The sequence below is a fragment of the Alligator sinensis genome, unplaced genomic scaffold, assembly GCF_000455745.1.
Source record: "Alligator sinensis unplaced genomic scaffold, ASM45574v1 scaffold389_1, whole genome shotgun sequence".
Taxonomy (NCBI): domain Eukaryota; kingdom Metazoa; phylum Chordata; order Crocodylia; family Alligatoridae; genus Alligator; species Alligator sinensis.
Genome location: NW_005841951.1, coordinates 1,621,091 through 1,634,418, shown reverse-complemented (window position 1 = coordinate 1,634,418; position 13,328 = coordinate 1,621,091). Strand labels below are relative to the sequence as shown.

General features: G+C 40.6%; 1 protein-coding gene across 4 annotated transcripts in view; it reads right to left on the bottom strand.

Moving 5' to 3' along the window:
- The window catches only part of WDSUB1 (WD repeat, sterile alpha motif and U-box domain containing 1), a 68,090-nt gene that overhangs the window by 16,736 nt on the left and 38,026 nt on the right, over nucleotides 1-13,328 (bottom strand). For 3 of the 4 annotated variants that reach the window (XM_025199965.1, XM_006020349.3, XM_025199966.1), the window contains 3 exons: nucleotides 8,452-8,492; nucleotides 8,251-8,357; nucleotides 7,453-7,632 (listed from right to left, as the gene is read on the bottom strand). In XM_025199965.1, the coding sequence (XP_025055750.1) occupies nucleotides 7,453-7,632; nucleotides 8,251-8,357; nucleotides 8,452-8,492 (328 nt within the window). Of the gene's footprint in view, nucleotides 1-7,438; nucleotides 7,633-8,250; nucleotides 8,358-8,451; nucleotides 8,493-13,328 lie in introns of all 4 variants that reach the window. The other variant, XR_003093235.1, reaches the window with a different exon arrangement.

The window sequence follows — 13,328 nt, the reverse complement described above, 5'->3', positions numbered from 1 at the left end:
GCCAAGCGCCAGCAGGACATAGCCCCCGGTCCCAGCACTGCCGTGCCCGCATTCCACACCCCCACGCCCTGCTCCCCAAGTCCCATGCCCCCCCTCCCTGGCTGGGCTGCTTGTCCCAGCCCCAGCCCAAATCCCTCCCCCCTCCCACAACCCCAATAGACTTACCAGCTGGAGGCAGCTGTGTCAGCTACCTGTTTAGTCTATGGCCAAATCTTTTCTGAATCTAGTTGGATGCTTCGAATCGAATTGGGCCTAATGTCCTCTGAATCGAATCAGCTACTGAAGCTTCACACAGCCCTACAACTCAGTAAGATAAACTGATGCCATGCCACTTGAGCCTCTTTGAGGCTACAGATGAATACACAGAGCCTCTTCATCACTTTTCCCTCCATCACTCATAAAAGTTCTTTCAATGCTTGTGTGAGCTGAGGATCCTAGCTTAGGAAAGCAGGGGCTGAGGATCAGTTTTATACAGTGTTAGAAAGAAACACCAGCTCTGCCATTGGTAAGGTTGAAAAACCTTTACTGTAACTTGGATTACTACTTTAAGTATTCAAGACTCTACAAGAACTTTTACACATGCTCCAGGAGGGGTGGGGCAGCACTTTAAGTAGAGTGACTCTGAGAGCTGCTCTAATTAAAGTACCACCCTGTCTCCTGTATCAACGTCCCCATGCTTAAAAATGGTGGTGAGGGTGCTTGAACTAAGGCTCATTCGATGAGCTTTAGCTCACGTGCCCCCACTACCATTTTTAAGTGTAGGAATGCTGATACACGAGACGCAGGAGGCTGCTGGAGCATGGCAATTGCCACACCCCAGCATCCTCAATGAAAACGAGTCTGCTCTGACACGCTGGAATTCCAGTGCGTCAGAGCAGTCTCCATGCTTGTGTATAAGCACCCTACACGCTTAGTCAAACTGAACTAAATTGTGGTGTGCTTCATGTCAAGGTGAGGTTGTGGTCCAAATATGGGACCAGTAGGGGTAGATATTTAAATGATAAAGCCTCCCCCTTGGAAAAAAATATATACATTGGTATATATCTTATGTCTTCATTTCCTGGTTTGTAGCTGTCTGAGTATCACAAGGCACTACAGAATAGTCTAAAATCTAAGCTAGCACATTTTTTGGGGGCAGTAGATAATCACCTGTTATTTTATGGAGGTCCTAAACTCAGCTCCTGTACAACTAACTGTTTTTAATAGCATTTCATATTAAGTATTAAATACTGATGATTCCTAAGTTGCACTTCACTTCATTAACACCTTTGCCAAACAGATGTTCTAGGATGGAACTAGGCACTAAATACAAGAGATAATATTGGCGAGAGCAGAAACACTTACATTTATTTTCCCTTTTGGAGAAACAGTTTATTTTCCTTCCGATTCACAAAGGTGAGAAACTAATCTAATGCTGACATGATTATTGCCAAAATAGGGCAAAACTGCAGTATTGTCATTGTACCACCTAAAATACCATAATGAACACTGACTGTAGATGTAGACTGTCCCCCTACTGGACCTAAGAGGTGGGGACAGTGCACTTTGGAGTAAGTGCACTAGCACATCATTTTCAAATTTAAGAAAATTATTACATTTGACTGAAATCAAGAAAAGTAGCACCCAAGAAGAAAATAATTCCATGACAGTATCTATGCAGCCTCCTGACTCAGACCAGACACCATTTTTTATTTTAAAAAATAAACCACAATTCAGAAAGTTACTAACAATTTTTTCATAAATACAATTTCAAAATGTATATTAATCTAGTCATTTTTTTTACTAAAGCCGTTACAAAGTCTGACATATAATTAGTATCTGCAATTGGTATTTCTATATTTAAATTACATGAATATATTATTTCAAATTCTTTTGACCAGTTCAGAAACTGTCAGCTACGCTAAGAACATAGGTAGGAACACAGAGCTGGCTCTAAGCACTTTAGGAAGACTGCGCAAACCCAAACAAAAAAAATTAAAAGAGTAACTCCATGTCCAACACCATGAACACTGAAGATCTTAGGCTTAGGGGAAGTTCAAATAAATTCTTTTGGAGGCCCTCAAGTTAATTTGGCCCTCTTAGATAATAATTCTAGAACTGGAGAGAGGCCAGCAGCAGAGAAGACAGTTTGTTGCTTTGCAAGTTAGAAGATCCAGGTTTAAGATCCAGGGTCCCACTCACTATGCAAACATATGCCCCAGCACCCGGTGTTGATTCTTGAGGTGCTGACTGTTGAAAGTCTATGAAATGCCTTGCCTGACAACCTCCAAAAAGAGAGAAGCAGTGATAGTGGCAGAGAGATCAGAGCAGCTGATTTGCAAAAATCAGGGATTACAAGTTTAAGACCCATACTTCCAAGATACTCCATATTTCCAAGATACTCAAACGCATGCCCAGTACCTATAGTTAACCTGTGAAAATCTCTCAAGATTTCCTTCCACCAAAATGGGCAGATAGCAGAACACATTCTTTGTGGCTAGTTGGCAGCAGAGGGTAGAGCAACTGCTTTTTGATTCCGAATTCCCAATTGAGGTGCTGGCTGTTGAGGGTTCAAGCTGCTTATGAGGAAAGCTGGAATCACAGAGTTTGTAGGGGGAATCAGATGAGAGTCTTCAAATACAATAAAGGTGTTTATAGAGGAAAAAAAAAAAATCAGTAATTCTTCTGCATATAAAGGCAACAAAATCAGAAGTAATGGACTTAAATTGTTGCACCTGAGGAAATTTATGTTGGACAGCAGAAGCTGGTTCAGTACTGAAACTTATTATCTTAGGGACATTGTGTAACCTGTCACTGGGCATTTATAAATTCAGGCTAGATAAACACTTGGCTGGGATTATTTAGACAAGGCTCGTCCTGCCTGCCTTGAGCAAGGGTTCGGACTAGGTGACTAGATAGGGTTACTTTAAGCCCTATCATTTTTCAAGTCACCATCATCCACTGAAAAAGTGGAGCACAGCTATTTTGCAACAGACAGTCCTACTACGCTAAGACCATAGGGCACCAGTGGGCTCCAAGATCCATTACCATAGAATTTATAGCCTGATTATTTTAGTGAAGTGGAAGCACCGACTGATGAATGAACATGTTCTGTTTTATGAAGAATGTACTTCCAGGTCATTTGTTCCCAATTTACAGATAGTAAATTGTGGTTTGTGAACCTGAATATGTAGCCCTGGTGTTTCTTGCAGCTTAATTGTAATTAAAGGGCAAAATCACACTGACAATCAAGTAATTTTATAGTCTTAACAGCTATCAGGTTATAATCTTCAACCCCATCAAGGATGGAAATAAGGTTAGATATCAGAAAATACCCAGGTTTGCAACAGCATAAAATTTTCCTTTTTGTGCTTGGAGATTTGTAATAGATGAGATTTTACCTCTCTTGGCAGAAGTACAACACTGAATGTAGTAAATGCTAGTTCTTAATCCAGTAAGATTTCCCATCTTTGCTACTGGAGTAAAGGTTTGCTACCAACCTGTTCAGTCCAGTGATGGTATTGTCATGAAAAACTATTATGCTCTGCCAATGTGCTTTTAACACCCCAGTGATTCCCACTTTACTGTACAAATAATCAGTTGCCTCAGACTACGTGCGCTAGAAGATTTAAACTCAGTCAGACTGATATGAAAGTCATTTTAATCAGCAATGACAGCAGATGCCACAGCATAAGAAAAATAGAAACAAAATCAACCCACATCATTTTAATAAGGATTATATGACATATAATGCAAGAATGGAAACAAGATAACAGATTCCTGCTAATTCTTAGGGAGAGTTTTTCATAATAATATTGTAAGATGGATTCGTGATCATCAGCTAACAATGGGAAAAAAAGAACCAACTTTCCTTGTTGTAAATTTCTCTAAGCAACTTCCATATTCTACAACACACTGATTAAATTCCTCACTAACAGGCATATGACAAAGGTTATTGCATCATGGTTGCCCCAACAACCCTCTCCTGGTTAATGAGCACTCAGACCACACTGAATTATCCAATGCTCATTTTCTGGAAACTTGATTTTAAAAAATCCGTATTTTCAACAGGTTTCTATGGAGTTACTCTTCATCTGAAACCAATGGCCTATGCTGGCCATCAAAAGAGCATGGAAGTAGAAGCCTTATAGAAAAAATATAAGTAATCATGTATGTCACTAAAGGTTATATCATATATAATAATGTATATATCATATCTATATTATTTTATATCTATATATTTGCAAATTTTGCACTGTATTATGTATTAGTGCAAAATTTGCAGATATTATATTGATATAATATACATATATGTACACTATGATATATATTTATATGTGATATATAATATACATATCAATTCTATATCATATTATGATATATATATAATGTATATTATGATATATATCTATATAATATTTGCAAATTTTGCACTTTTTGCAAATGTGGTTGTCTATTTGTTACAGTATTATGAGAATATAGCAGAAATAAGAACAGTATCCTTCTGGCATCCCAAGTGCAGAAAATAAGAACTGTTTTTTTCTTCCGGTTCCTGTCCTTCTACTTCCTTGTCAGTTGGGTAAACAGGCCAACCAAGTAGGCTGGTGCCCAAATTTTCTACAAGGTACCTTCCCATCTCTTTTTCAAAAGTATAAACACATTCCTTTTGGTCAGGGGAAAAAAAACAACATGCTGAGATCTTTTAAAGGAAAAGGGCAGAATTGTTGGTGTAGTGAAGGAATAGACAGCAAAACTCCAAAATTCCAAAATCTTATGGAATTTAACACTGTGTTATTTATATATTGTTATATGACAATTAGCCTGGAAACACAGGCTAGTTCCATTTGCATGGTAATGAAGCATGCTTTCAAAGAGGTGTCAAAAACAATCAAAGAAGCTAATGAAATGTTATGTGAACCACCTGCTGGTTGCCTTCTCTTCGATTAAACGCCTTTGGGGGGAAGTGAGGAAACCCTTTTTTATTAAATGCAAATCAGTTCTCAAGGAAAGACTAACAAGACAAAAAAATAAGAAGCTAACAGAATACTACATATGAAAAAAACACCTGTACACTATATCAATCAGGGCTGAAGTGAAGAAATAAACAGACCGTTTTCTGTGCAGGGACTGCAACAAAAGGACCCTTGCAGAAGAACAGGTCAAAGTTCAAAGAACTGGCCATAAGAATTTGATAGATTCTGCATTTCCAAATTAAAAGGAAACAAAATATCAAGAATAAGAGAAGACATTCACCCAGCTTACGGAAACACAAAATTCAAAAGACATTTAAAATAGAAGCAGGAGAAGCTATTTGAAGTGAATTTTTCTTCACTTATAATGTAGGCCAGTGTTTCCCAAACTTTGATACCTTGGGAAAAAAAAATTCTGGATTAAAATTGGTGGCACACTTTACTAACTGGTCCACAGGCCCGAGTTGGCTATGCAAGGCTGGCCCAGCCGGGGCCAAAACCTGCCACTTCTGTTTGATAAAGGTTAAGTAATTAAAATGGGAGTTAGACACTGAGGCACTTTTGAAAAATATCACACTGAACATGTTTCTCTGTGCTCAAACTAAAAAGATTAAGTGTCCTTAATAAAACCTGTTGCAGTGAGACAGCAAAATGGGAACAATGAAGCATGCATAACACCCTCTGATTTCACCTTCAGCCCACATGCCTTCTGTGCACTATCAAAGACAGGAGTTCTTTTCTGGAGTTGGACTCCATGCTACCTGTTCAAATCTAGCCTTCAGCATCACTAGTTCTTTTCCTAAAAGGATCTTCATCACTTCAGAGGGTTAGGGTTTTATTTCCTCCATGAAGAACCACCAAGAGTTTGCAAACAGTTAAAAAAATCACTGTATGTCAATTTTGAGTTTACCAACCTTGAGAATAGTGCCTGCTTGCTGTCACAGCTCTCATGAGATGCTACGCATTCTAATGATCACATGTAAAAACTGCATTCACATTTCATTTTTTGTTCAGATCAATTACTGAGGACAACAAGATTATTTTGTAATTCAAATATTTAGAATCAATATATTTCCCCGCTGCATCTGATAACCTGCGTTCTGGTCTGCCAAATCAGATTCTATTTTCTTATTGTAGATTGTAATTAGTTCTCGATGGTGTCATTACAAATCTTAATACTCAGGCAACAAGTGATTATGTTGATTTTTCCACAGTGCATGAGGTGTGCAGCAGGTCAGTCCTCCTGGGGACTCTATCATCAGTCCCACTGCTTTCAATTTTCACATAACCCTCTACTCAGTATTATCTGATTAGTCTCAGTTGATGAGCACTACAATTCAGTTTTAAGCTACTCCAACATTTAAGAAAATTTACATAGAAACCAACTCTCTTTTGCTTCTTGAAAATGATTTTTCTCTGCTAAGTAGCTTTTATGGAGGCCTGCTTCTGGATAACTCACAGAATTTCAGGAGGCACCTAGTGCTTTCCATGGCCCAATAAAACCATATGTAGATTGTCTCTGATCTAATATATACCAAGCACCATGGGTAGGAAGTAAAGCAAGTTCGCGTAAAAGGAAGAACTTTAAACTCTGAAAAAAAAAATTAAGATGTGCTTTTTTAGAGGCCTCCTTTCTCCTTTAGGCCTGTGCTTGATCCTTCGATTTACCTTGACAAACCGGCTGGCATTTTATTTACATCTCAATTTAACAACCAGAAATTCAATTGGGACAGAAAATAAATTCAGTTATTTCCAAAGTTATTTTCAAACTCACCCATACCTAAACTTCTCATTTCAAAATAACTTTTGTTATATTATTTATTAATATGAAACTTCCTCAGTGCAGACTCCTGCAATACAATCTCCAACTTTATTCCAATAAAGCTGTAGGACTATATTATCAAGTGTCCTTTGGATAAATAATCATAAAAAAACAGCAAGCTTCATCTAATCCCAACGAACAAACTTTAAAAATTGATGTAGCAGCTACAGTCATAGGAAAGAGCTAGTAAAAAGCATATCTTTTTACAGTTTTAGATCTCATATTTATTTCAATTTTTGTAATTTTACAACCAAGCTCACCACTAAATTCAAATAGCCTACTATGTGTTTCAAAAAATGCACAGCACCACAGGCTAATAGGAGAAAAATAACCAGTTTTTTTTTTTTTTTACAAAAGAGAAAAGTGTTAACTGTAGTGCCTGTATGTACAGAAACTGTCATCACTTTCTTTTACTTCAGATGCACCAGGTCTTAAAAGCAGATTAGTCTACTCCCTAGCAATGAAGATTGCCTGAAGTATTTATTGTCCCTAGGGACAATCAAACCTCAGAAAAGAGTAATTGGGGTGAATATATGTCAGTAGTTTTTGTCCGAGCACACCATTTTAAGGAAAAAAAAGAAGGCAGTAGAATAACCTGTAAACGTAAAACAGGTATTTCCATTGAATTCATCTGCTTCTAGCCCATCAAGTTTATAAATTTACTTGCCTCCATATTCTTACCAATTTTTAAGTCGCTGGTCAGGCTCTCTTTTGTAAGACTCAGCAGTTCTTTACCATCAATATTATTTGTCTTGAAACACTCAACAAGGTCTTTTAAACCTTGAGCACAAAGCCAGGCTGAGACTTCTTCCTCTGACCAGTTTTCAACAGACATCTTAGGTTTATCTTCCAGCCCACTTCCTTAGGAAACAGGGAGAAGGAGACCAATGTTAGATAAGAAGTTAAACAAGAGGGGGGGAAAATGAACAAGCCTGCTTTTGTGCTTCAAAAGTTGCTCAGTATATTTTCTCCACCTATTTATAACAAACCTTTTAAATGCCAAAGTATAACATTTATTTCCTGATGTGTCTATATTAATTGGCAAACATTTTTTTTCCTAGAGCCAATTACATTTGCAATTAACATGTGTTTTCTGTTTATCTCATTGTTTGTGCACAAGTATCACTGGTAAAGCCTGTGCTGCTCTGGGAATATAGCATTCATCATTAAATACTGCCCAGGAGAGTTAGAAAAGGGGATGCCAGAGAACAAAATGTTCCTTTGTTCAGGTCTAAAATTTCCTGAGAAAACAGTGGCAGATTTAAATGATTTCTTCCTTCCTTAGCGTTTCATTTTGTGAAAAGAAAACATACAGGACATTCTCCAATCCTAAAAACAATCTGAAGGAAGATCAAACATTGGGCCTGAACTATTTGTAATTACATACTGCATGCATACTGAGTAAAAGCAATTTTACCATTTCCTAAATAATGTTGTGCCTAAAGTTTGGAGTAAGTAGTAAATACTGCATGTACTAACCTGCAAAATGTTGATCTTGATCAAATTGCCAGATGCTCACAGTTTTATCCATTGAACCTGTAGCAAGTAATAGAGCATCTGGTGCAAAAGCACAAGTTGTAACATATCTAGAAATAAAAGCAATTCAACAGGTAAATTCAATATCATACAGTAGGTACTTCTCTTAAGAAATATTAATTAAGGATTATGTTGAATTCATACCTGGTATGCCGAGTCAAAGTATGCAGGATGTTCCCAGTTTTCTGTGAACGAAAAGTATTCCATATGTTACGTAAAACAGAAATAACAAACAATTTAATTTATATAGTGATTTTTAACTCCCAGAATTTAACAAATGTAGGGAAGAATAACTCCTCCCATTTGGAAGATGGCAAAACTGAGGCAAAGTGAAGCTAAACAAATTGCCCAAAGTCATATAGTGAGCCAGCAGCAGAGTTGGGAAAGGAATTCAAACTTGTTGTCTTTCAGCCTCCGACATAAACCACTAGAACACAGCTGCTTCTCAGTGTGCCCAGCACAAAGGAACATAAAACATCCACTGACATTTCTAACGTCAGTTCACTGAAAATCCCATCTGGGTTTAATTTCTCATCTGGATAAAAAGAACATTTCTTCTAAATAGTAGGATTAAAAATGTCTCAAAGTAAACTGGTAATTGAAGCTCAAAGAGACTTCAGGCTGAAAACATTAAATACAAAACAGGATCTGTGGTTCACACGCTTGGCCACTAGATGCTACTATTCACAAAATCAAATCTTGAAGCATCAAGGCTTTTAAATTATATTTAAGAGTCTCTTTCTAGTTAAATATTATTTCTTTGATAGACATTGTCAAGAATTAAAAGATCAAGAGCGAAGTTATTTCAAAGTCTTACTGACACTAATTGACCTGTCAACATTTCTGTTTTTCTATCATAGCTCTGAAGTCTCTCCCCTGAGGGATGTCCTTTTTATTACCCCAAAATTTATCTCCATCCAGGGAAGACCTGCTGTTCTTTCATTATTATTGCCATAAAGTACCTCAGAATGCTATTTCTGAAATGTTTAAATTTAAGCAAGAACTTGGGTTACAAAAAAGTCCTCTCAAAAAATATCTTCCCTATAATGTTCAGTATTAAGTTCTATACACTACTCTTTTCCTGCATCTTTATTTTGCCATGTCTCCCATTTGGGCCTATACCAGGGGTGTGCAACATTTTTGAATGTGAGGCCAGATCACAAACTTTTTATCACTCAGTGGGCTGGCGAGCCATATTAAAAGACCTCACAGGAAGTGGTATCACATCAGGAAGTGATGTCACGTGACCTTTGACACCAATGAGAATAATCTTCAAGAAGATTTACTTTTATTGAATTATTAACTAGTTATGACTAAAGGTTACATAATAAAACCCTGGTTTTATTCATTTATTTATTTGGTTTTAAATGTTGACCATAATTTAAATAGCAACATCAGAAGGGCTTGTCAGCATCATCCAGTCTTAAAATAAATTGCCCTTTTCTACACAGAGATTGATGGCAACATGAAACTTGACCACTAGGGAAGCCCATCCAAAGATAAAAAATATTTATTCCATCAAAACTGAAGTAAAGTAGACAAGCTGTTTCCAAACTGAGACTTTTAAAAAAAAATCAATCACAGCAGTTACATTTCTATTACTTCCAGGAAGATCTTTCTTTACTAATGAAGAAGAAGAAACAATTAAAACTGTTTGAGCCATTTATCCGGCAGGGGAAGGGGAATGCGTCTGTTCTGCCATTCTGACAAGTCCCTTGTTGGATCACTAAAACCCCCTTCCTAGGGCACTGGTACAGCTTCTAGCCGGTGAGAAGCTGTGCTGGGGCCAGGCAGCTGGAAACTGCATTCATATTGCTGCCACAGCAGGGTGAGAAAGGACAGTGAGGGTAGAGGTGAAGGTGGGGGTGGGAAACAGCGGCAGCTTCCAGCAGCCCGGCCCTAGCGTCGGTCCCCACCAGCTGGAGGCTGAAGCCATAGGGAGGCTAGGGAATGGGAAGTAGCAGCAGCAGCAAAAGTGCAGGTAGAAGTTACCCAGCCCTAGTGCAACTCCTTACTGCTTAGCGCCAGCGTACGCATACACACAATCATAGGCAAAAACCTCAAACTCTGCAGGCCAGATCCAGTGGCTCTACAGGCCGGATACAGCCTGTGGGCTTAAGTTGCTGGCCCCTGCTCCAGAATATCTGAAAAACAGAGCTCCTGAGGGGCAACACTTGAAGAGCAGGAAATTAGAACACAGATACAGCAAAAGAGGGCTGATAGCACTGTTCTCTCAAGTGAGCATTTGTGTGAGTTTGTATCCTTCCTGCGCTTCACTTGAACCCATTGCTCTGCCTGAACTGCCAAGGAGGCAGCTGGACATACAGTGCCTCTAGGCCGGGCTCCTCCTGCCTCCCACCCAGCCTGACTCCAGCAACCACACACCCCGCAGCCCCGGCCCGGCCCCAAGGTGCCCCCAGCTCCACGCGGGGCCTTACCCGGTGCCTCCGTCCACCATGCACGCGAGCAGGGCGTGGGCCATGCTGCAGCTCCCCCGGCCACGCGCCAGGGGCAAGGGGCAGAGCCAGAGGAGAAGTCACAGGTGCTGTCCTCAGCTTGTCCAGTCAGGCGTAGCTGGGGCAGCGGCGGCGGGACGCAGCTCACGTGATGAGCCCGGCCCCACGGGGGTAAGCAGTTCCCCTCCCCTCGTTGCCGGCTGGGGCCCACGGGCCAGCCCTGCCCACCTTGCCTCGCCTCACCGCTGCCCCACCGCTGCCGTGGAGTGCAGAGCAGGCGCCAGGACTCCTTGCCTGTCCCGAGTAAGGGACCTCGGGCCAGAGAAAATGGCTTGGTGGGCCGCATGGCGGCCCACGGGCCATATGTTGGACAAGCCTGGCCTATACAGTTGGGAGGTTTGTTTTTCTACAAACTTCTCAACTGTATCCCTATAATCTCAGAAGTTTCTTTAAAAAAAGAGAGAGAGAGGGGAAAATATGCTCATGGTTGTCAGTGGAATGCAGCTGTTTAGATCATACACCATAGCAGAGAATAGTTTCTAGATTAACTTGAAATGCTGAACTATTATAATGGAAGAAATAGTCCTTCAAATAATCGATAAGCAGGTGGTAACAAAGAAGATAACACATCTCTCTAAACCTTGCTGCATCTCAGTAGTGACACTAATGAAGAAAAAGAAAAAAAAGCAGTCTATCACTGCCTCCCACCTCAATTGACAGCAAGAACTTTGGTTTGCAGAGCTCTCTTGAGGGACGTATCAAGAGTTCTTTGCCGCTCAAACCAAGCCTGGAACAACTCTGCAGACACTGCGTGACTGGCTGGTTAACTCCACTGACTGGTGACTGGCTGGAGAGTCCATAAGTCTCTTTACTTTGCTGTCAAAGTAAACAAGCCTCCTGTAGGAACAGGAAGATCTCACTAGCAGTAGTCAGTGCCAAGATAATGCCTAGCATTAAGATAATGCCCAGTATTAACAAGAGGATCACTTAGAAATCAAAGTGAAAAACGACACTTCTGCTCTATTCAGCACCAGTGAGGTTTCACTTGGATTACTGTGTCCAGTTTTGGGCCCCACCACACTTCAAGAAGGATGGGGACAAATTAGAGAGAGTCCAGTGCAGAGAAACAAAAATGATTAGAGGCTTGGGAAGCAAGATTTATGAGGAAAGGCTGAAAGAGCTAGGGTTATTTAGTCAGGAGAAGACTTCCAATTATTGTTCTTCATAAACTCTACTTCTAAATAAACTCTGACAAACGCCTATCCAACCTCTCCTTGAAAACCTCCAATGAAGGAGATTGCATAACTTCCCTTAGCAATCTATTCCACTGCCTCACTGTCCTAAAAATGAAGAAGTTTTTCCTGATAGCCAATCAAAACTTCCTTTCCACAATTTCAAACCATTGCTAGGCATTCTACCCTCCACAACAAGGGAGAAATGGTGTTCTCCTTCTTCTTTATGGCATACAGTAGCACTTCTACCAAGATATCAAAAAGGGAGTATGGATAGAGGCCTATCTTGGAACAAAAAAGCTGACATTTCACTCTACCACAAATAAAACTATTTCTAGAAAGCCCCAGTCTAGGAAGAAATGAAGTCTTTGATCTCTTACTTGTGGCAGATGGACATTACCCTGCTCAGCCCTTTCCACTGTCTCATTGTGAAGGCTGAGCAGGTAAACTGCTGAGAACTGGACATGAGGGTGACACTGCTGGACAGCTTCCTCATTAAGCAAGGAGGACCGGGTGCTGTCCCACATATTTACAGTACATATTTGAATATTTGAACGGTCGTGGCGCACGGGCCAAGTCCCGGACGACTGGAAAAGGGCCAATGTGGTCCCCATTTTCAAGAAAGGGAGGAAGGAGGACCCGGGCAACTATAGGCCAGTCAGTCTCACCTCCATCCTTGGCAAAGTCTTTGAAAAAATTATCAAGGCTCACATTTGCGAGAGCCTGGCAGGACAAATTATGCTGAGGGGAAACCAGCACGGGTTCGTGGCAGGCAGATCGTGCCTGACCAATCTAGTCTCTTTTTATGACCAGGTTACGAAATGCCTGGACACAGGAGGAGGGGTGGATGTCATATACTTAGACTTCAGGAAGGCCTTCGATACGGTATCCCACCCCATACTGGTGAACAAGTTAAGAGGCTGTGACGTGGATGACTACACAGTCCAGTGGGTGGCGAATTGGCTGGAGGGTCGCACCCAGAGAGTCGTGGTGGATGGGTCGGTTTCGACCTGGAAGGGTGTGGGCAGTGGGGTCCTGCAGGGCTCGGTTTTCGGACCGATACTCTTTAATGTCTTCATCAGCGACTTGGACAAGGGAGTGAAATGTACTCTGTCCAAGTTTGCAGATGACACAAAGCTATGGGGAGAAGTGGACACGCCGGAGGTCAGGGAACAGTTGCAAGCAGACCTGGATAGGTTAGAAAAGTGGGCAGAAAACAACAGAATGCAGTTCAACAAGGAGAAATGCAAAGTGCTGCACCTAGGGAGGAAAAATGTCCAGCACACCTACAGCCTAGGGAATGACCTGCTGGGTGGCACGGAAGCGGAAAGGG